This window comes from Artemia sp. Qi Xiang Cuo, chromosome 7 (assembly GCF_049724085.1).
Source record: "Artemia sp. Qi Xiang Cuo chromosome 7, ASM4972408v1, whole genome shotgun sequence".
NCBI lineage: Eukaryota > Metazoa > Arthropoda > Branchiopoda > Anostraca > Artemiidae > Artemia > Artemia sp. Qi Xiang Cuo.
In genome coordinates, this window is record NC_142800.1 from 14,810,668 (window position 1) to 14,834,027 (window position 23,360).

General features: G+C 38.2%; 4 protein-coding genes across 14 annotated transcripts in view; 1 reads left to right on the plus strand and 3 right to left on the minus strand.

Moving 5' to 3' along the window:
* Positions 1–3,786, minus strand: part of LOC148949990 (uncharacterized) — a 29,192-nt gene extending 25,406 nt beyond the window's left edge. Inside the window, exon 1 of one of the 10 annotated variants that reach the window (XM_089092049.1) lies at positions 3,694–3,786. Coding sequence is in view for 1 of the 10 variants with exons in the window: in XM_089092048.1 (XP_088948174.1) it covers positions 3,680–3,695 (16 nt within the window). In the remaining 9 variants the exon portion in view is untranslated. Of the gene's footprint in view, positions 1–3,658 lie in introns of all 10 variants that reach the window. The other 9 variants (XM_089092050.1, XM_089092056.1, XM_089092053.1 and 6 more) reach the window with 9 other exon arrangements.
* Positions 2,480–23,360, plus strand: part of LOC148949991 (uncharacterized) — a 32,170-nt gene continuing 11,289 nt past the window's right edge. The window contains exon 1 of one of the 2 annotated variants that reach the window (XM_089092047.1): positions 2,480–2,660. Coding sequence is in view for 1 of the 2 variants with exons in the window: in XM_089092045.1 (XP_088948171.1) it covers positions 23,093–23,152 (60 nt within the window). In the remaining variant the exon portion in view is untranslated. Of the gene's footprint in view, positions 2,661–23,011; positions 23,153–23,360 lie in introns of those variants that run through there. The other variant, XM_089092045.1, reaches the window with a different exon arrangement.
* On the minus strand, positions 18,795–19,127 carry LOC148949992 (uncharacterized). Its single transcript, XM_089091757.1, has one exon. The coding sequence runs from the start codon at positions 19,125–19,127 to the stop codon at positions 18,795–18,797; it is 333 nt and encodes a 110-aa protein (XP_088947883.1).
* On the minus strand, positions 21,032–21,664 carry LOC148949993 (protein CFDP2-like). Its single transcript, XM_089091758.1, has one exon. The coding sequence runs from the start codon at positions 21,662–21,664 to the stop codon at positions 21,032–21,034; it is 633 nt and encodes a 210-aa protein (XP_088947884.1).

Below are 23,360 nucleotides of genomic sequence, written 5' to 3' on the forward strand. Positions count from 1 at the left end.
CCCAAGAGAGCAGTATTGAACCACATTTTTTGTATAGCCTATTGTTTCAAATATGGTCAGTCAGCTGGATACCCACAGCAATCCTTAAGCAATTTCTCTGGAAACCATCTAGCCAATCTTCATCCGCTTTTTGGAGCGTCCATGCTTCAGAGCCATCACTGTCATCACTGTAGCTTCTAATATTCTAATCTTGGTTTGCAGACTTATCTTCCTATTCTTCCAGACCTTTTTTAACTGTGAAAAACACCCTGAGCCTTGGCTATTCTATAGTTAACATCTTCACTGCTCCCGCCATCTTTACTAATAATACTACCAAGGTAAGTGAAGCTGCCCACCTGATCAATCTTTTCATCACCCAACGTCACCTTTTTATCTTCACTTGTTCCTAGCCTTAGTGACTTAGTCTTCCTAACATTAATTTTCAAACCCATTCTAGCATCCTGAACTTGCAAAACCTCTAAAACCTCATTCATTTTGCTCACACTTTTGTCTATGATGCTTAAATCATCAGCATAATCCAAGCCCAGGAGACTTTTTCCTCCCCATTTGATTCCATGGTCTCCCATTGCCTTTCCTGCGCTCCTTAAAACAAAGTCCATCAAAATAATCCATAGAAAGGGGGATAGAACACAACCCTGCTTAACTCCTGATTTAATACAAAACCAGCTGCTAATCTCATATCCTACTTTATCCGCTACAGTGTTATTTTCCTTCATACCACTAATCAGTTTAATGTGTTTGTCTTGCATACCATACAAGGATAAGATCTTCGCCAAACCTCTTGTATCAACAGAATCAAACGTTTGCTCATAATCTATAAAACTGAGGACCAAAGATGTTTGAAAACTCAGGCACTTCTCAATTATTAGCCTAAGAGTGAAAATTTGGTCAACACATCCTCTACCTTTTCTAAAACCGCACTGTTCTTCTCTTAAAACTTTCTCTTGATAATTACCACACTCACTTTTATCACCTTTCTTATAGAGTGGCTTAATTAAATCAGGCACAAGAAAAGTGTTCTGAGCCTCATACATTTGCTCAATCCCAATATATAAAGTTTTAAAAATCTACTTCTCAAATTTAGGAAAAAACCTTTGATACTGGCTTAAAATTCTACTGAACCAGCTGCATTTTCAAAAACTCAAGCCAATGAAAAAGGGATAAGAGACTTAAAACTGAAAATTGTGGTATAATGTTTTTTGTCAAAATTCAGCTAGGTATAAACAAGCCACTTTGCAATCTTCAAAGCTCCAGAAATTAAAAAAGGGTTGACATAGTTGCTTAGCAATATCACCTCTTGCCATATTTTTGGCCCTAAATTAATTCCTGAAAATTTCATTCATTTAATTAAGCAACTTTTCAAGATGGCAAAAAGCCCCAAAGCAAGAATTTAGCCTTTAATAGTTTTAAAAAAAAAAGTCAGATTTTCTACTTGCGTTTGCTTTTAATCACTTGTTTTCTTTTAATACATATATTAATTTTCTTTGCTTCTTAAATTGGAAGCCTTTGTATTTAAGCATTTTTGTAGTAACAATTGGAATCTATGTTTTCATGTTGTCACAGTAACATGCATCTATATGTTCATGTTGCATGGTAACATGCTTTGTTCCAAATATCTTAAGAGATTCTTCAAATATCACCTAAGCAACATGAAAATATAGATCATGATTGTTGTCACAAATATCTAACACAAAAGGCATGTACTTTGAGAAATTATTTTATCAGCATGCTGATTTATAGACAGAGTACCCATTGAATAAAAGTCATCCAAAACATTATTAAGGCTTACCATGACTTCAATTGATACCACTAGATGGAAACATTATAATATGATTTGGGACTACATATACCCTTAGGATATATAAAAAACTAAAATACAGTAAAACAGGCCTAGTTTCACCCCCTGAGAAGATCAGGGGGTAGAGTATTTTGCCAGAAAGGTAAATATTCTCATTATCTAACTAGTGAGTTAGATAATTGTAGAAGTCTAGAATTAGGCCTGTTGAGAAGGAAACATGTTAAAAAAACAATTCATACTTCATAACAGCAGAATAACTGTAGTTGACTATTTTGGCTGCAGCTCTACTAACATGCAAATATATAGCCCAGATTATATATTACCCATGCATTTAGTGTTGTGTCAAATTTGTTTCATGCCATTTACCTATAAACTGAATTAACTGTCACAAAATCAAGAACCAGATAAAACCTATAGGAAACATAAATTGGGCTACATATTTGCACACTGGGGAGAGGGTAATGTATAGCAGAGCTGCAGTCAAAATGTGCTAACTATAATCATTCTGTGTATTATAAAGTAAAAATTGTTTTCTTAACATGTGTCTTTCTCAACAGCCCTAATTCTAGACTTATACCTAGATAAGAAATAGAAATGGGCATATCTTTTGAATTAGACTTTCATCCTGAATCCAAATATAGGCTAACATTCATTTGTGTCAAGAATTAATTTTACCCTCAGTCCTCTAATGTGCAAACATACACCCTGAATTGGGTTGTACATATACATTCTATATATTCAATGAATTTTCCATCATTTTGACCAACTGTTAAACAAATTTGAAGAAAAGAATGACTTACAGAGAATTAGTGCATATGCACAGCTCATGGTACACATTTGCACCATAGATTGAGGGACAGGTGTAAAGTTCATTTCCAGGCAAATTTCCAATGGGCCTTACAATTTAGCTAAGATGAAAGTGAAAAAATCATTTGATGCCTTTGTTTATGCTTTTTCATAATTCAATAGTTGCTCCTGGGGCTAATTGCATCTTAAGCCCTTCACTTTCATTTTATACTAAGGTATTTCATTTTTGTAACCACACAAAGAAGTTTTCAACACTAATTAAGTTACTGAAAAGTGGTTGAAAACATATCACTAGTTTATAAATAGGTTGTTCAAGAGTAATATATTCCAAGAATACTTGTTTATAAGAATTCAAAACTTATTTATCAGTCAGTTCAAATATAAACTGTTTTCCTACTGTTTCAAGTTTTTCCAATGCTGTTGACAAAATAGCACTGAATTTTGCAATTTGAAACTTTGCCATCAACAATTCAGGGTATACAGACCTATTTGCACATTTGGGGATGGATAAATTAGCCTACATGGTAAATTTGCAGTGGGCCATATAATTTAGCTAGACTAGGATGAAAGTAAAAACATTATTTGATGCTTTTTTATGCTCTTTTGTTATTCATATAAAATACATTCAGGGCCCCTTTAAAGGCTCAAGATGCAATTAGCCCAGAAGCAATCATTGATTTATGAAAGAGCATAAGAAAGGCATCAAATGATGTTTTCACTTTCATCTTAGCTGAATTATAAGGCTCACTAGAAATTTATCCATTTCTAATGCAAATGAATATCAGGCTAGACCTGTATTTGGATTCAGGATGATATTGTGATTCTAAAAAAAGGTGGGCCTAAGCTAGGCCTATGTCTATTTCTTAGCTATCTCGCGAGCAAGTAAATTAGAAAATTAAACGTCAGAAAAGTAACCATGGTATTTAAAAATAGGATAAAATAGGTAGCCTAATACAATGGTAGGCCTACTACGTTTGGTAAACTGCTAATGCTTCATTTCAACTCTCTAGAAGGAAATTTGTCGAAAAACAATTCTTAAGTTATAATATACACATTTTAAGAAACAATTCCAACTTTGATACACCCACATGAATTGTACTCAACAGATTCTGAAGGCAAAAATAACTTTAATCAACTTTCTTCAACATTTTTTTTTTTTTTTAAGGATTGCGTGCCTCATGATTTGATTTATGCCATATACAACGCTACCTATATATTAATGACCATGTATATATCCCTTGGATAGCCAACAGGAAATATTATTGCAGCAACTATCAATCCTGATAATCGCAAAAATGTTCGCACAGAAACTTTCCACTACAGCTGTTGAAGCGCAAAAGATATTTAAAAGCATATTCACAGGAATAGGCTAAATCAAGTTTTAGATGCCAAGTAAGTATTCAAAGGACTAACCTGTAATAGCCTAAGCTAACTATGCCTAAAAAAAAACATAAGTCTTATCTTCTTTGCTCATTTCCTTGGAAATGTCCCCCAGGACTCGCCTATTAAAATATTCTGTTCAAAAAACGACCCTCATGTTGTTAGTTAAATATTAATGGAAAACTTTTGATAAACATGTTTGGTTTCTCAGTTACTTGCAATTTATGGTTGTACAAAGCTTTCCATTCAAAATAACAGATTTGATTTTCATCGATTCAATAGAAATATTTAAACGCAGCCGACGAACCACTGTGAAACAAAAACTTGCAGCAGAAAAACAGAAGAAATTTGACAGATCATGCAAAAATGGTCGTTTTGGCATGAAATCACATCAGTGGAAATCCATGGACATAGTCGAAATAGGTGCTGGTAAAATAGCTGATGCGTCTACAAGGGTCATCGGTGGACCATGGTGTATCACGGTCAATAGGTGGTGTTGGCATATCAGCCATGATTCACAAATGGTGACGAAGATGCAAAGGTTCTTTTTTTATCTGTCAGCGGATAAAGATTGTCTGTTTGCTTTTTTTCGTCACAAAAGTGTCCTCGTTTTTTTCCTGTCACAAAAAAGCGTCATTTTGTTCATGTGACTGTTGGAAGCGCTATTATATTTTTCTGTTCTCAGAAAAGTTGCCATTGCTTTATACGTACCACTGCAACACTTGTTATATTTTTATATATAATCATCTTGTCTATTGAGGAGCCACCCTCCTCTTTCATCCCTTACCCCAAAAACTTCATTTTACCGCAAATTATTTTCTATGGTTTCAAGGACAATTGAACCGAATTGCATCACACAAATGGAAATTCCATTCATGGAAAATTGCAGAGGTGAAAAACTTTATAGATGGACTTCAGCCTTGAAATTTTCACCTCAGTGGATAAAATAATACCATAAAAGATTAAAATGACACTTTAGTAAGTGACAAATAAAAACAATGCCACTTTACCTCATTAAAAAAATAATGGTAACGCTTTGCATTGACATAAAAAAATATACCCTTCGAACAGAAAGAGCAGTGATGCTGTTTGCAATGGTACTTTTGAACTGAAAAATAAAAAAAGACAAAATGGTCTTTTCACACAATTTTATGTAACATTATTTGAGGGTTTCCTTCGGGGATGAAAATATACACGAAATAAATACATAATTTTAGACAAAACCAAAAAAAAAAATATATTAGCTAATTACTTTGTCAAAGTTGAAAGAAGAGAACCTATGGAATTATTTAATGTTAAAAAAAATAATTTGATTGCAATTTCCATATGTTCAAATTTTTAAAAATCTGTTTTTTATTGGAAGGATTGCATTCAGAAGCCCCTACCCATTTCAATCTCTTGGCTGTGTGATATACTGGGCCCTTTTTCTGCGCCTGGCTCCTACTGCCTAATATCGACATATTGTTTGTTGTGATAGCTTTATATTCACATAATGCTAATCGTTGAGTGTGCATCAAATTCCAGACATCTCAACTACTTATCCTCCCCTCTATTACCCTACATACTGCATCCCTTTTACTTCAAAATTATCAGTTTTTGCCTTTAATTTGCACTTTTGACATTAGACCCCTTCTTCCTCTCGTATAAGTGACGACATTTGGCTCTGTTCTTACTCCTTACTTCTTTAGTTTAATGCTGACATGATTGTTTAAAATTCCATCATGTCATCATATGTGAGTCCTTGAGTGTCCACCAAACCACAGAAAATTGATTCAAAACATTTTCAAAATAAAATGTGAAACATAATCTTGTGCATAGTTTTTATTTTTGGACATGTAAGAATCCAAGGGGATGCCTGCAATTTCCTGGGTCTTTGCAACTTCTGAAACCTTTGAATTCTTCTGCAAAATTAGAAGCTCTCCAGAAACACCTTCCTTTGTGAGAGAAATACTACAGCTAGCGTTTCTTTTTCATTCTATGAATGGTGGGTTAGTTTCGGGGGAAATATAATATCCATATTATGGACTTTTGTGATTACTACTTTAAAAAAATCACTGGGCATCTCCATACTTCTAAAGATTTTTCCTTTTGGTCTACAGGATTTGCATGGCTGGATATTGGCTGTCTTCCAGTCAAAATTTGTGTTAATTCCATATTCAAGAAAACCAAAATTGAAACAAAATTCTGTCTTTGTTTAAAAAAAGAACAGATAGAGTTTGCCGAGGAATAAGTCTTAAAACATGTTTTAACTTATATTGGTAGTTGTAGAACTTTCCCAAAGTCTATTTCGTCTTTCATATGAGAAAAGAAATAAGAAAAGTGGATTTTTTTTCATTGGTTCGGTGTTTGAATATTCTATGAGAATGAGCTGGAAAACTGATTTTATAACTCCATTGGTTTTATTGATAGACAGCGGATATAACATAATTGCAATATCATGTTTGATATGACAGACATTAGATATTAAGGCTAAATCTGAATTCTTTTTTTTATATAAAAAAAACACACAGAAATCTTTTATGGTGGCTGTCTCGAGAATTTTTTTTTGTTGAAGTATATGAAGTGATGTTTCTTTTTCATTGCCTTATTAAGAGACCCGTGAATTCTTGGATTAATTTGAGAAGAATCGTGGATAAGTAACTAAAAATTGAAAATTCATTAAATCTTCGTATTAAGTAACGTTAGTTAAATGATCGTTTTTAGAAGAACAAATCAAGCTTATTTTACTGTTGCTGACCCTTCGAAATCGATCCATTTTTTTTCAACAATCGAGAAGTTCTGTTGTAGTTACTACAGATGTTTGTAGCACAGGCTTGATCAAAATAAATTCTTGCGTGGCTACGTACGGTCAAAAAGTGATCGATTTTTTGAAGATAATAAGTATCTATTTTCTTAAGAAGCTGTAAATATTCTGTCTGGCATAAAACTGATCAGGTTTGGAAACATGCTCCATCCTAAACCAGGATTGTGAGGCTTAGCATCACGATTTTTCAATTAAAACCGTTCTAGGATCTATAGAGGTGTGATCAATTTTGAGAGCACTAGTTAGTGTTACAGTACTAAAGAAGTTGGGCTCTTTTGTTGTACCAGAAAGTAACAAATTTTTTTTTTTAGAATTTGTCATCACGCAATGATACTAAAAACGAACGCTTAGATTAGACACTAGCAACCCATTTATCTAGGTCTTCCCATAGAGCTGGGTCTGTTCAACTTTCCTTTTAAAATCAACAGACGTATTCTCAGGAGTAACCTTTCTCAGAAACCCGTTCTAAATTGGGGCACATATTCTTACAGAGCTGTTTTTCGTGTGGGTGTCTCTTCTTGTAGATAATATGACCGCGTTTCAGCAGGTTTGCCGTTTGTCTTGGCAAACGGGCAGGACAAGGAAGGTTAGATCGTCGTTGGGAAGGTTTTTAATATAGTCGTAGAAAACAGTCATTGACACCTCATCAAATCTCTCATTTAGATGTTGTAAAGATACCCAGTTGGTGATAAGACTGGTCCTTGAGTCCTATCTTAGATACTCTGGAGGGGTGCAAGTAAGGTTTTAGAAGCCCCTAAAAAGAATGTATGAATATTCGGCAGAAGAGCAAATGGATGAAAAAGCTCCCAGGACGAAGAATTATGCCTGCTGTCTTACACAGCATGACCAAATATCATCAAAATTTGTGCCAAGAGGGTTATAAATAATTTTTGGAAATAAATTTCCAAAAATACGAAGTTTGGCAACTCTCTTGATAGCTTCATCCTTGAAGACGGCGCTAGAAGGTCAATACAAGCCCATTGATTTGGTGTTTAATAGCTCTTTAATCTTCGATGCAAACTTGTTCTTATGCTTAAAAGAGCACCTTTCTTATTTAAAAATGTACTAGTTGGGAGAAAAAAGTATGCCAACTCTCTTGATAGCTTCAACCTTGACGATGAAGTCAGAAGGTCGGCGTGAGTCCATTGATTTGGTGATTATTAACTCCTTAGTCTTGGATGCAAATTTCTTTTTATGTTTATTTCTTATTTGGAAAACAGAGATGAAAAGAAAATATAAACGAATAGAACCTGATTAGAGTAGAGGTGGGACATCGACGTCTGCATTGGGTTCCATCATAATCATCTGTCATTAGTAATCATAGGCAGCACAATAGCGCTGCCTAAGTAAAGAAAGATGTTGGCACAATGTATTATTTCTTTATTTCTTTGTTTCTTTTAGACCAGGGCAGTTCGTATTGTAAGATTTGTCGTAGAAACTACGAAAAGCGCTCATTCGATTGAAAATTGGAAGGGCTTGTGCCCTTTTTAATACCCAAAAGTGATTGGAAGGCAACTAACACCCCTTCAACGCCCTACATTTCCCCTAATATATCCAATTAAAATTTTGAGATAGGCTTTTTGTTCAATGTAGATGAAAGATCTGGAAATTAAGTCTTTGAGGAGCACACTCCCTCCCACAGCCCTCAGGGCAAGGGTCGTAAGTTATTCCCTGGGGGCATATTAGGTTTTTTATAGAAAGCGTTGTCGTAGAAACTTCAAAAACGGCTTCTTCAATTGGAAATTGAAAAGGCTAGTGCCCTTTTTAATCGTCGAAAGTGATTGGAGGGCAACTAACATCCTTCTCACGCCCACCATTCCCCCAAACACATTCAATCAAAATTTTTCGATAGCCATTTTGTTCAACATAGTTGAAAGTTATGGAAATCTGATCATGGAGGATGATAACCTCCCGCAGCCCTTAGGGTAAGGGTTGGAGTGATGCCCTGGGGGCATATAAGGTTTTTATAGAAAGCGTTGTCGTAGAAACTTCAGACAGGGCTCATTCAATTGGAAATTGAAAGGAATAGTGCCCTCTGTAAAAGTAGAAAGTGATAGGAGGGCAACTAACCCCCTCTCACGTCCACCATTTCCCCAAACACATCCAATCAAAATTTTGAGATAGCTATTTTTTTCAACGTAGTTTAAAGTTCTCGAAATTATGTCTTTGAGGATGACAACCCTCCCACAACCCTCAGGGCAAGGGTTGTGAGTTATGCCCTGGGGGCAAACAAAGTTTTTATAGAAAGTGTTGCTGTAGGCACTTTTAAAAGGGCTCGTTCGATTGGAAAATGAAAGGGCTAGTGCCCTTTTTAATAGTGGAAAATAATTGAAAGGCAACTAACCCCCTTCTCACGCCCACCATTTCCCCAAACACATCTAATCAACATTTTGAGATAGCTATTTTGTTCAATGTAGTTGAAAGATCTGGAAATTACGTCTTTGAGGAGCACACTCTCCCTACAACCCTCAGCGCAAGGGTTGTAAGTTATGCCCTGGGGATAAATAAGTTTTTTTTATAGAAAGTGTTGTCGTAGAAACTTCAAAAAGGTCTCCTTCAATTGGAAATTGAAAGGGCTAGTGCCCTTTTTAATCGTCGAAACTGATTGGAGGGCAACTAACCGCCTTCTCACGCCCACCATTTTCCTAAACACATCCAATCAAAATTTTGAGACAGCCATTTTGTTCAATGTAGTTGAAAGGTCTGGAAATTATGTCTTTGAGGATGAGAATCCCCCGCAGCCCTTAGGGCAAGGGTTGTAAGTTATGCCCTGGGGGTATATAAGGTTTTTATAGAAAGGGCTGTTGTAGAAACTTCAGAAAGGGCTCATTCGATTGGAAATTGAAAGAAATAATGCCCTTTGTAATAGTAGAAAAAGGAACAGTGCCCTTTGTAATAGTAAAAAGTGATCGGAGGACAACTAACCCCCTCTCATGTCCACCATTTCCCCAAACACGTCCACTAGAAATTTTGAGATAGCAACTTTTTAACGTAGTTGAAAGTTTTGGAAAGTATGTCTTTGAGGATGAAAACCCCCCACAACCTTCAGGGCAAGGGTTGCAAGTTAGGCCCTGGGGGCACATAAACTTTTATAGAAAGTGTTGTTGTAGAAACTTCAAAAAGGGCTTAATCGATTGCAAATTGAAAGGGCTGCTGCCCTTTTTAATTATCGAAAGTAATTGGAGGGTAACTAAACCCCTTCTCATGCCCACCATTTTCCTAAACATATCCAAACAAAATTTTGAGATAGTCATTTTGTTCAACGTAATTTAAAGTTATGGAAATTAGGTCTGTGAGGATGGCAGCCCCCCACAAGCCTCAGGGCAAGGGTTGTAAGTTATGCCCTGGAGGCATATAAGGTTTTTTATAAATTTTAGTAGTAGAAACTTGAAAGGGCTAGGTCCCTTTTTTAAGAGTTGTAAGATATGCCCTGGAAGCATATAAGGTTTCTAAAGACAGGGTTGTCTTAGATACTTCAAAAAAGGCTCATTCGATAGGAAATTGAAAGGGCTAGTTAACTTTTTAATAGTAGAAAATGATTGGAGGGCAACTAACCCCGCTCTCACACCCACCATTTCCCCAAACATATGCAATGAAAATTTTGTGATAGCCATTTTTTTTCAACCTAGTTGAAAATTCTGGAAATTGTGTCGTTGAGGAGCAAACTCCCCCCGCAACCCTCAGGGTAAGGGTTGTAAGTACTGCCCTGGGGGCATATAAGGTTTTTATAGAAAGTATTGTTTTAGAAACTTCAAAAAGGGCTCATTCGATTGGAAATTAAAAGGGCTAGTGCCCTTTTTAATAGTTGATGGTAATTGGAGGGCAACTAACTCCCCTCTCACGCCTACCATTTCCCCAAACACGTCCAATCCAAATTTTTAGATAACCATTTTGTCCAACGTAGTTTAAAGTTCTGGAAATTATGTCTTTGAGGAAGACAACCCCCCCCCCCCCCACCACGATCCTCAGAGCATTTGTTGTAAGTTATGCCCTTGGAATATACATGTTTTTTTTTAGAAAGTGTTGTCTTAGAAACTTCAAAAAGGGCTCATTTGATTGGAAATTGAAAGGCATAGTGCCCTTTTTAATAGTTGAAAGTAATTGGCGGGCAACTAACCCCCCTCTCATGCCCACCATTTTCTTGAACACATTCAATCAACGTTCTGAGATACCCATTTTGTTCAACGTAGTTGAATGGTCCGGAAATTATGTCTTTGAGGATGACAAACCCCCCACAGACCCAAGGGCCAAGGTTGTAAGTCATACCCTGGGGGCATAGAAGGTTTTTATAGAAGACAATATTTGCATTATAACACTAATGCTTCTATTCCTACAACTAATGCTACTATTACTATTACTGCTACTACTGCTACTAATGCTAAGACTGCTACTATTTACTGTACTCCTACTGCTACTACTATATTTACTGGTTACAATTAATAAACCTAAGGGTATTAAGGCGAAAATTTTGGGCAGTATTGTAACTGTTTTGAAATAAATCGAAACACACTATGCCCATATAGGTTGTCAAGAGGACGTATCAGCAATACTTCAGGACCAGTTGATGGTATTAAGAGTTTCATCGTATGTTGAAAGGAATGTTGAAAAAAAGTATTATTTGCACACTGCTGCTACTACTACTACAACTTGCTACGCATAGCTCTGGAGGGTGGTGCTAACCCTGGAAGCATTGTTACATGTTCTTTGGACTATTTTAAACAAAATTTCCATTGCACAATTTCAATCACAAGTATTTGGCGAAAAAAGGGGTAGTTGGGTGGGGAGGGGTGCTACTTCACCTCCATCACTATTGACTCTTAAAGGGAACCAAAACTTCTAATTTCAGCAAAATGAGCCACCTATAAAGCTTATACAACCATCCCTTCCAGAAGAACCTAAAATGCCCTAGGGGCATAAGTTACAACCCTCGCCCTCAGGCTCTGGTGGTTCATATCAACCTTAAAAACCTTTTCATATGATATTTGGACTATTTTGAATAAAAGGACTGTCTCAAAACACCTATTGGATATACCTCAGGAAAACATGACGTAATTTTGTGTACGTGTGTGTGTGTGGGGAGGGGGGGGGTAGCTGTGCTCTGATCACTTTGACTCTTAAAAGGGGCACTAGAACTTATGATTACCAATCCAATGAGTCCCCTCCTAAGCATATATGACCAGCCTTCTTAAGAGAACCTTATAGGCCCCAAGGGCATAACTTACAACCCTTTATCTGAGAGCTGTGGGGGGGGGGTGTCTTCTTCATAGACATAATTTCCGAAGCCTTCAACTACGACGAATAAGATTGGCATTTCCAAATTTTGATTGGATGTCTTAAGGCAAATGCTGAGAGTGGAGGGGGGCTATTCACTCTAAAATAATTTTGACTCTTAAAAAGGCACTATAACTTCCAACTTCAAATCAAATAAGCCCCATCTGATGTTTATACGACCATCCATTCAATAAAAACCTTCTTTATCCCCATAATATAACTTACGACCCTATCTCTAGGGCCCTGGTAGGTTGTGTCATCCCTAAAGACATTATGATACGTTCTTTCGACTATTTTGAAAAATATCGTTATCTCATAATTTCAATCAGATGTGTTTGGTGAAGGGAGGGGTTGTAGGAAAGGGGAGGGGATAAATGCCGTCCATCACTTTTGACGCTTAAAAAGGACCTAGAAATGCCAATTTTTAACCAAATAAGCCTCTTCTAAAGTTAAACAATCATCCCTTCCATAAAAACCTCAAACACCCCCTGGGCATAACTTACAACCCTTGCCCCTGATCTCTGGGGTTCGTTTCAAGCCCAAATCCTTGTTATATGATATTTAGACTATTTTGAACACAATGGCTGTCTCAAAATATCTATTAGTTGCATTTCGGCACAATACGATGTGTGTGTGTCAGTGGGTGGGGGGCGGGGGTATTTGCCCTCCGATCACTTTGACTCTTAAAAAGAGCATCAGAGCATCTGATTACCAATCCAATGAGCTCCTTCCGAAGTTTATGTGACCACGCTTTCTATAAAAACCTTATACACCCCAAGGTATAACTTACAACTCTTGCTCTGAGGGCTGGAGGGATTTGTTATCCTCAAAGACACAATATCCAGACCTTTCAATACGTTGAAAAAAATGGCTGTCTCAAAATTCTGATTGGAAGTGTTTGGAGAAATGATGGGCGTAGGGGTGGGTCATTTGCCCTCCGATCACTTTTGACTAATAAAAAGGCACTAGTCATCTCAATTTCCAATCGAATGAGCCCTTTGTGAAGCTTCTACGACAAAACTTTCTATAGAAACCTTATATGCCCGACGGACATAACTTACTACCCTTGTCCTGGGGGCTATGGGGGAGGGTGTCATCCTCGAAAACATAATTTCCAGACCTTCCAACCCCGTTGAACAAAATGGCCATATCAAAAATGTTGATTGGAAATGTTTGAGGAAATGACGGGAGTGGGGGGGGGGTTGATTCTCCCTCCGATTACTTTCGACTATTAAAAAGGGCAATAGCCCTCTCAATTTCCAATGAAATGAGTCCTTTTTGAAGTTTTTACGACAACACTTTTTTATATGCCCCCAGGGCATATCTTACAACCTTAGCCCTGGAACTGGGGGGGGGGGTCATACTCAAAAACATCATTTCCGGACCCATCAACTACGTTCAATAAAATGGCTATATACAATTTTGATCCAAAGTTTTTGGGGAAATGATGGTTGTGGAGGGGCATTCTCCCTCCGATCGCTTTTGACAATTAATAAGGGCACTAGCCCTCTCCATTCCTAATCGAATGAGCCGTTTTTAAAAACCTTATATGTCCCCAGGGAATAACTTAAACCTTTACCCTAGGGGCTGTGGGGGGTTTGTCATCCTCATACATTTTTGATTGGATGTGTTCGTGGAAATGGTGGGCGTGAGAGGAAGGCTAGTTGCCTTCCAATCACTTTCGACTATTAAAAAGGGCACTGGCCTCTTTTCAGATCGATTCCAATCCAGTGAGCCCGATTGTTCTACTTGCTCGATTCCAACCCAGTGACCCCTATTTGAAGTTCCTATGACAAAACTTTTTATAAAAATCTTATATGCCCCCAGGCAATAACTTACAACCCTTGCCATGAGGGCTGTGAGGGGGGGGGGCTCATCCTCAAAGATCTATTTCTTCAGAACTTTCAACTGCGTTGAACAAAATGGCTATCTAAAAAATTTTGATTGGATGTGTTTCGAGAGAACGGTGGGCGTGAGAGGGGTGTTAGATGGAGTCCAATAACTTTCGACTGTTAAAAAGGGCACTAGCCCTTTCAATTTCCAATTGAATTTGCCCTTTTTGAAGTTTCTACGACAACGCTTTCTATAAAAATGTTATATACTACGAGTACAAAATTTACAACCCTTGCCTTGAGGGTTGCGGGGGGAGTGTAATCCTCAAAGACCCAATTTTAAGAACTTTTAACTACTTTGAAAAATGGCTGACTCAAAATTTTGATTGTATGCGTTCGGGGAAATAGTGGGCATGAGATGGGGGTTAGTTGCCCTCCAATCACCTTCGACTGTCAAAAAGGGATCTAGTCCTTTCAATTTCTAATAGAATGAGCCCTTTTTGAAGTTTAAAAGACAATGCTTTCTATAAGAACCTGTTATGCACCCAGGGCGTAACTTACAACCCTTACCCTAAGGGGTGTGGGGTCGTTGTCATCCTCAAAGACGTAATTTCCAGAAATTTCAACTACGTTGAACAAAATGGCTATCTCAAAATTTTGAATGGATGCGTTTGGGAAAATGGTGGGCGTTAGAGGGGGGTTTGTTACCGTCCAATCATTTTCGACTATTACTAATTTCCAATCAAATGAGCCCTTTTTGAAGTTTCTGCGACAACACTTTCTATATAAACCTTATATGCCTCAAGGGCATAATTAACAACCCTCTCCCTGAGGACTGTGGGGGGGGGGGGTGTCATCCTCAAAGATATAATATCTGGACCTTTCAACTACGTTGAACAGAATGCCTATCTCAAAATTTTGACGGAATGTGTTTTGGAAAATGGTGGGCGTCAGAGGGGGGTTAGTTGCCCTCCAATCCCTTTCGACTGTTAAAAATGGCACTAGCCTTTTTAATTTCCAATAGAATGAGTCCTTTTTGAAGTTTTTACGACAACCGTTTCTATAAAAGCCTTATATTCCCTCAGGGCATAACTTACAACCGTTGCCCTGAGGGCTGTGGGGGAAGTGTCATCCTCAATGAAATAATTTGTGGACCTTTTAACTACGTCGAACAAAATGGCTATCTCAAATTTTTGATTGGATGTGTTTGGGGAAATGGTGGGCGTGGAAGGGGTGTTAGTTGCCCTCCATTAATTTTTGACTATTAAAAATTTCACAAGCCCTTCCAATTTCTAATCGAATGAGCCCTTTTCGAAGTTTCTATGACGACTCCTTTCATACGAAGTGCTCTGGTCTAAAAGAGAGAAAGAAAAAAAAACATTTTGCCAACGTCGTTCTTTACTTAGGCAGCGCTATTGCGCTGCCTATGATAAGGTATACTTATTATTTAAAAATACAGACGAGAAAAAAAGAAAACAAACAGCCGTTTTGAGAGGAGGGGGGTCTTCTTAAGTATATCAGGCTTCTTAGTAGCATGTATTATACTTCAATGAAAATTACCTTAATAGTTTAAAGAAAACAAGTATATCAAATTATAAGAAAAAATGCAGTGAGAGGATTCTTGGGGGTTCGAATACAGCACACAAATTTACCTTGAATATCAAATAACATTAAATTATATGTAAAAAAAAATGCCTAATAGTTGAAAAAGCTCAGTTTTCTAAATTTTTGTCCTCCCAGATAAGCTTTCTTCCTAAGCAGTTAAACACCCCCTTACCCTCCCTGAAAGTGTCCATTTAATACCCTAAGCTGTTTGTGAGGGAATACAGATACGTCCTTTTGACCACCTGGACATGCAAAGTGTGCTTTTTTTTAGTTCAATTCAACATTCCTTCAATATTTTCTAAAAGTTCAACTTGATATAAGCCATTCCTCAGATACTGCAGATATGGTCTATTGAGAGCCTGGATTGACCTATTGTCTTATTATTTAGCTGAAAATTCCCAACAACATGCCCTGAAAGCACTAACCTAAATGCTTAGTTGTTCCTGAAATATTGCACAGACTCCTTTTTGAAAATCTGGATAAGTATGGTGTCTCCTGGTTTAGTTTCACATCCCCCTCAGCATGTTTTGAAATATTCAATTTATTATATTCATCTCTTTCACATATATACAGATATGCCCCTTAGCCAACCTGGAGGCATATTGGCTTTTGATTTGGTTGAACATCCTCCTCATTATACCCTGAAACTTTTAATTAAATTTCTTTAGTTGTTCCTGATATTTTGCAAGCATGGGCGCCCATTGGCTAAATTTTAGGGGGGGGGGCTTATCTGATCCGCACTTACAATGCTGTAAAATAGAAATCTCAAAACAAAATATCAGTCAGCATGATAGTGCTGCCTAAGTAAAGAGCGATGTGGGCTCTTAGTGCTGCCTAAGTAAAATAGCCCATTCCCCTTCCTTATATCCTCTTTTCCCCAAACACATTCGATCGAAATTGTGAGATAGCCATTTTGAAGCCAACCGTTCAAAGAGAATATATCAATGTAGTCAGTAAGCAAACCTAATGAACATCTAGGTGGACGTTTAAATAAATCACAACAAGCTATAAATAGGTAGTTTTTCAACAAGGTGACAAAGCAATATCTCAGAAACAACTTGTATAATTTAGTTAGTCTTGTAGGGGATAGTTGTGGGGGATTTTGAACTAGCCAGAAGGCACTATGTATACATCTTGATACTACCACTACAGTTACTATAACTAATAATGCTAAGAGTATTAAGGTGAAACTTTTAGGAAGCGTTTAGGGGGAGTTCCAATAAAAAGAAAAAACTGTATGCATGAAGGTTTTCAAAAGGGCATATAAGCAATATCATAGACACTACCACTCTGTAATAGCTAGAAATATCACCGAAACATTTAAAGAAGCTAATTCGGTACAAAATTAAAATTATCGTGTCTTTTTTAAGAGTAAAATGAGATTGGAGGGCAATCAGCCCGTCTCTCAAGCCGATATATTTCCAAACACATCCAGTCAAAATTTTGAGACAACTATTTTGTTCAGCATAGTAGAACAGTCCAGCAACTATGTCCTTAAGGATATTGGGCATGTCAACCCCCCACAATTATGCAATTGGCACATTATGATATATAACTAAATACTACTTTAAAACTAAATCAAAAGGCATTGTGTTTGCGGTTGCCAACAAGACACTTCAGTAATATATCCAAAACGATTGGGGGTATTAAGTTGAAGCTTTCGGGCCTACTACTATTACTACTTCTGCTCTTACAGTTTAAATAAATAAATAGAGTGTAAGTGTATAATGGTTGTCAAAGAGTATAGATAGAATCTTTTGGGAATGATACTAAGTCTTATGTTTTGTCTTATGACAAAGTCTTTTGATACTAAGTCTTAGGATAAGAAATTGTTGAGAAAGTGTCTCTCAACATACAAATAGCAGGCCAAACTATGGATTCTTGTAGAAATTAAATAAAAAAAACAAGTTTTTTTTTAACTGAAAGTAAGGAGCGATGAACTGAAAGTAAGGACCTGATGATTCCACGGGTCTGATGATTCAGAAACTTCTGAATTATTAATCAAAGGGTGAATATTTAGTCGACACTTTTGTTCCTAAAATCACACTGTTCCTCTCTTAAAACTTTTCCTACAGTATATCATACTGTACCAAAAGTCCTAGTCAATACCTCACTCTTTACGCTAAAGTTCAAATTTTGTTTAATTCTTTAAGAATAACCTCTTAATCACAAAGATAATAATCACATGCGTAATAATCTCTGTTTGTTTTAAGTTTGGATGTTGCTCCTTACTGTCAGTTGAAAAAATTATTTGTTTTTTATCTAATTTCTGATTTTTTTAAATAATGCTGGGAAATCCGTTCCCCCTTCATAGCAATCTCCGTTCCCCCATGAAAACTTCTTCCATTGAAAGATCCTCCCTCGTAACCCCGACCCCCCCCCCCCCCCAAACTACCAGAAAAAAAAACCTTGAAAACTTCTGTATACTTCCCAATAACCAATACTATATGTAAATATGGGCAAAGTTCATAAATTGTATACCTTCCCCCTGGGACTTTTGGGGATTAAGTCATCCTCAAGACATAGTTATTGTATTTTTTGACCATGCTGAACAAAATGGCATCTTAAAATTTTGACTGGGTGACTTTGAGAAGAAAATGAGTACAGGAGGGGGCCTAGTTGCCGCCCCCCCTATTGTTCGGTCACTTAAAAAGGGCACTAGAACTTTTAAGTTACGTTTGAATGAGCTGAATAAAACGTTCGAATGAAAAAAAACTGGATGAAACCGAAAAGATATAATTTCTTTTCTTGAAAATTACTATGTCAACAAAAAAAAGAACAGAAATTACTTTTTTAAAAACATTTTTCCACAAAAGAAGTTTTTAAAAGAAAAGTAAAGAGCTCAAATAAGCCAAAAATGGGCAGAAATGAAGTCAAGTAATCGTCCAAGCGTAGAACTACCACAAATCACTAGCAATAAATAACTAAAACTTAAAACGAACAGAAATTAGAATAAATAGCCGAGTCTTACTCGAAACGAGCAAAAATTAATATTAGTAGGGCTGATAACCCCCATGCCGTCTCAAGACCAGAGCATAATTTGCGCTTTACTGAAAACAAAATACGTTCAATTTTTTTTTTTTTTTTTACTTAAATAAAAACAAAAAATTAAGACTTTAGGGAATAAATATCTGTATAGGTATAATGAACTGACAATCCACGGTCATTTGTTTTTTGTTTCTTTTTCAGTAAAGCCTGAATTATGTTCTGGTCTTGAGAAGGCATGGGGGTTGTTACTTGACTTAATGCTCTTCCTTAGCAGAGTCGCCAGCGTAGAAGGAACTGCTTGACAGCGCTGTCAGTCTTTTCCAAGCAGACTGTCCAGGGCTAGGGATTGGGTCTCATCTGGGTCGATGTTGTGGTTGAAGAGGCGTTGATTTATAACATCAGCCCATCTGGTGCGCGGCCTCCCTCGAGTACGTTTCCAGGCAATCAAGGGATTGAAGTCCAATATGATCCTAGCAGGGGTAGTTGGCGGGAGGCAAAGTAAGTGGCCGTACCATCTTAGAGAACGAGCTTCTACTTGGGTGGAGAAGTTCACTAACTTGAAGGTCCTCAGGATCTTAGTATTGCGAATCTTGTCATACCATTTGAAGCCTTCAACTTGACAGATGTATAGTTTGGATGGCATCAATCTTTCTTAGCTGTGTCAGGGTTATCGGTCATGTCTCAGAAGAGTACAGCATGATGCTTGAGACTGTGGTGTTGTAGATACGGGCTTTTGTAAGGCGACTAATTTGCGTTTTGCGGAAGATTGCTCTCAGGAGCCGTCCGAATACAGAGTCTGTATTGGCTGAGATTTCGGCGTCAATTGTGCCATTTGATGATATAATTGATCCGAAATAAGTGAACTGCCTTACCACGCCAACAGCTTGGTTGTTGATCACAACAGTTAAGGGTGATACTGATGCGGTCTTTTTTATGGGCATGCTATTCGTTTTCTTCCAGTTGATTTGCAGCCCAACTCCGGAGGCAGTGGAGGAGAGCGTCTCGAGTGCAGACTTAAGCTGGTCGAGATTTTCTCTAAGGACGGCTAGATCGTCAGCAAAATCAACATCAGACAAAGTCCTCCCGGCATAACTTATGCCAAAAGGGTGGACACGGTGTGTCTCGTTCAAAATGTGTTCAATGACGCGCGTAAAAAGCTGAGGTGTAGCAACGCAACCTTGCTGTACACCATTTTTGATGGGGAAAGAAGAAGAAATCTTCCCGTTAACAAGGACGGTACTTCTGTGCTGCTGTGGAGTTCTTTAAAGAGGCTGAATATCTTTGTTGGTAGGTCCACAGCTTTCAAGATTAGCCAAAGGGACTGCCTGTCAACAGTGTCAAAGGCAGAAAGAACGTCAATGAAAGTTTTCTTATTGAATTGCAGTGTCTTCTCAACGATCTGTCTGACCGTATGAATCTGTTTAGTTGTCGATTTTCCTGGCATGAATCTGGCTTGTGGAGGGTGGTGCAGAGCATATATGAAACTTATTGCATGTTTCAGCAGGAGCATTACAAACAGCTTTCCAGGAACAGAGAGTAGGGTGATACCACTGTAGTTGCTGCAATCTGTTTTGTTGCCCTTGCGCTTAAACCATGGCACGATGATTCCTTTCTTCAAGTCTGACGGTATAACTTCAGTGCGCCAGATTATGCTGAAAACCATCTGCCGCCAAAGTATCATTGTAGGGCCGCCCGTAGTAAGTAACTCTGAAGCTATACCACATGTGCCAGCTGCTTTATTATTTTTCAGTTTCCTCACGGCCGATGTAATTTCCTCAGGAGATTGGCACCGTCGGGGGCAGGGATAGCTTTTGCCGCAGCTGCAATAAGCCCTGGGCCAATGTGGTCGAGCGGATCTGACTTTAGCAACTTATTAAAGTGTTTCTCCCAGAGACCAACACATTGAGACAGATCATTTACAGTTTCTTCATTCGCTGCTTTAAGGCTTGTGGACGTCATGGCATGTTAACCAGTCAGCTCGCGCAGGATCTTGAATGTTGTGCCTATTTATTTCTTTTGGGCAGATTGCTCAATCTTAGCGGCTTTACACGCAATGAAGTCTTTCTTGTCCTTATGAAGCAAGGAGTTGCGTTCTTTATTTATATGTCTGTGGATCTGTCTGTAGAATCTCGCTCGCCGTCTCTGCTCAAGTATTTCAAACGTCTGGGTGCTAATCCACTCTTTCTTCTTTCGCTGCTTCGAGCCCACAACTTCAGTAGCTGCTCTGAGAACATTGTCTTTGAAAGTGATCCATGCTGACTTGCTTTCTGAGCACTGTTGGAAGCAGTTACAAATTTAACCATATACCGCTCGCGAACCGAGGGATCTTGCTTCAGTCGAGAGATGTCTATCTTCTTGGTGGATGCGGAGTTACTTTTATTGGCCATCAGCCGAAGTCTTATGCTTGCAGAGACGAGACGATGGTCGGCATTGCCGAGCTCACCCTCTGTATGAGCGGTAGTTCTGGACAGACGGAAGCCAGTGTTGTCGAACAATGATGTAGTCAAGCATCTTTTTTGTCCTGTTATCATTGCTTTACCATGTGTACTACGCAATGTCTTTTCTCAAAAACCAGGTATTTGTTACTGATAAAGCGTGGGTGATGCAGCAATTGAGCAGCCGTTCACCATTATCATTCAGAGCTTCAACTGTCACAGGTCCAACAGCAGCATCGTACATACCAGAGCTGTTGGCTAAACAAGTGTTAAAATCTCCTAGAACTAGGAGGTACTCGTGTGGAGGTACGGAGGAGAGCTCAGAGGACATTACCGCATAGAAGTTGTCCTTATCTTCATCTTGGGCCTCGTTTGTCAATGCGTAGCAGGTAAGAACAGTTGTCTTCCCGTGCTTGCCGTCGATTCTCACTCTCAGTAGAGGTGGTAAAATATGCGTAAATGACAATAGGGCGTGCCGAGCGAAATTGTTCAGAACAAGGCCGACTCCCCCTCTTTTTTGGGATCCACCAGACCAAAGCAGTGTCCACCCTTCTCCAATATCTTCTTCGCCGCTTCCCGTAAGGTGAGTTTCTGTTATTCCTGCGATCGTCACTTTGTATCTTCTTAGTTCCTTTGCTAAAAGAAGCTTAGAACCAGGCTGGTTCAGCGTCAGGACATTCCAGGTAGCGACATTAATGCCACTTTGGTCAACGATGTTAAAAGGGGTACGTCCTTGGAAAGGCATTGGTCCAATTGGGATAGTAGATGGGGTATCCGAGGCTGTATATCCAGTTCCTTTCGTAGCAAGTAATTTCAGGAGGAGGATTGCTAGCTAGCCTAGCCGTTCCTAGGTGCATTTAGTTCTCCGGTGGCTAACCGGATATCCAGAGGCATGTGAAGTCAGCTCTGCTTGCGTCATGAATGCATGGGAGCAGACTTCGGACGAGCACTATTCCCTCCTAGTATGAGTAGGGGTTGTCAGCCCTACTCATGTCAATTTTTGCTGGTTTTCAGTTTGACTCAGCTATTTATTGCAGTTTATGTTCGTTTTGGGTTTCATTTATTTATTTGGTAGTGATTTGTGGTAGATTTGCGCTTGGAAGATTATTTGACTTTATTTCTGCCCATTTTTAGCTTAATGGAGGTCATTACTTCTCTTTGAAAAAATTGTTTTGTGGAATTTTTTTTAAATTAATATAAATATAAGGCAGCGTCATTCAGCCAGGGGGGCTGGAGCCCCCCCCCCCCGTTATGGGCGCCCATGTTTGCAAGTAGTCCCTTTTGACCACTTGGAGTCTAATTACGTGTCATACCCTACCCAGTGCAGGGTCGTACGCAGGGGGGGCCTTTGGACCCCCCCCCCCCCCGAAATCTCACGATTTTTTTCATTTTCCCAAAATTTTCTGATTTTTCTCACAGAATAATGGGTTTGAAGGATTTGCCCCCCCCCACCGAAACAAATTCCTGCGTACGTGCCTGACCCAGTGGCCTACTTCTTGCACATTTTTAATAAAACGACCGTCTCAAAATTTTTTCTCGGGCTTGCTACCCACCAATCACTTTTCATCCTCAAAAAGGACACTACAGCTTTGAATTAGTTAGAAATGTCAGTACATTGAAGGCATATTGCTCTTTGCGCTGCCTATGATAATAAATTTGGACAAGTGATACAATATTGTCTAAGCAAGTCAATTAAATAGAAACGTTTTATTTGAATTAAGTTTTCCATGACCTTAATTCGTTTTTATTTAGCCACTAATTTGCCTAGAATTTTGAGGGCTTATTGTCAGATCTTTTTAGCTCGCAGTCGATTGACAGTTGGATTCTGACTTAAGCTAATCTAAGTTGCAATCAAAAATATTTGTCATTTAACCTCAAACCGTACCAAGTCTTAAATATTTGTTTCATCTGACAAACCAAATGCTAATAAAGCTTCTAATCTAAATATGAAATAAATGTAAATGCCAACGGCGTGATTTTTAACAGTCCTGACACCTTTGAAACAAGAGTGGTACCAAACTAATTCATATTTCATTAGGGCTCAGGTCAAGCGTATTAGTAACAATTTCAGAGGTTTCAGCTAAAGTTGACGGGAACTTCCTTGCTTTTTGGTGGCAACTTAAAAAAAAATCTTTGCATATAGAGATTAGTCTATTGTAAGTGATGACAAAGGATGCAGAGGAAATATGAATCCTGTTATATACGAGTAATGGGTAACCAGAGTATCAAACAGGTAAGATGGAAGGAATGTTAAAGGTAGAAATTCATTCAGACTCCTTCAATTTTAGTTGATTGAAAAGTGAGGGGGCTTCTATCTCCTCCCCAAGGATAAAATTAAGTGCATTCAAGGCCGTATTTAAGGGGGTTTGGTGTTTGAATCGCCCCCCCCCCCGAAATGTTTGTTCGACTCGTGAAAACGTATCAAAAATGAGTATAAACAC

Bases quoted from the DNA above. Each gene is read 5' to 3' on its own strand.
- LOC148949992 (XM_089091757.1), bottom strand. From the start codon at position 19,127: ATGCCATCCAAACTATACATCTGTCAAGTTGAAGGCTTCAAATGGTAT.
- LOC148949993 (XM_089091758.1), bottom strand. From the start codon at position 21,664: ATGCCTTTCCAAGGACGTACCCCTTTTAACATCGTTGACCAAAGTGGC.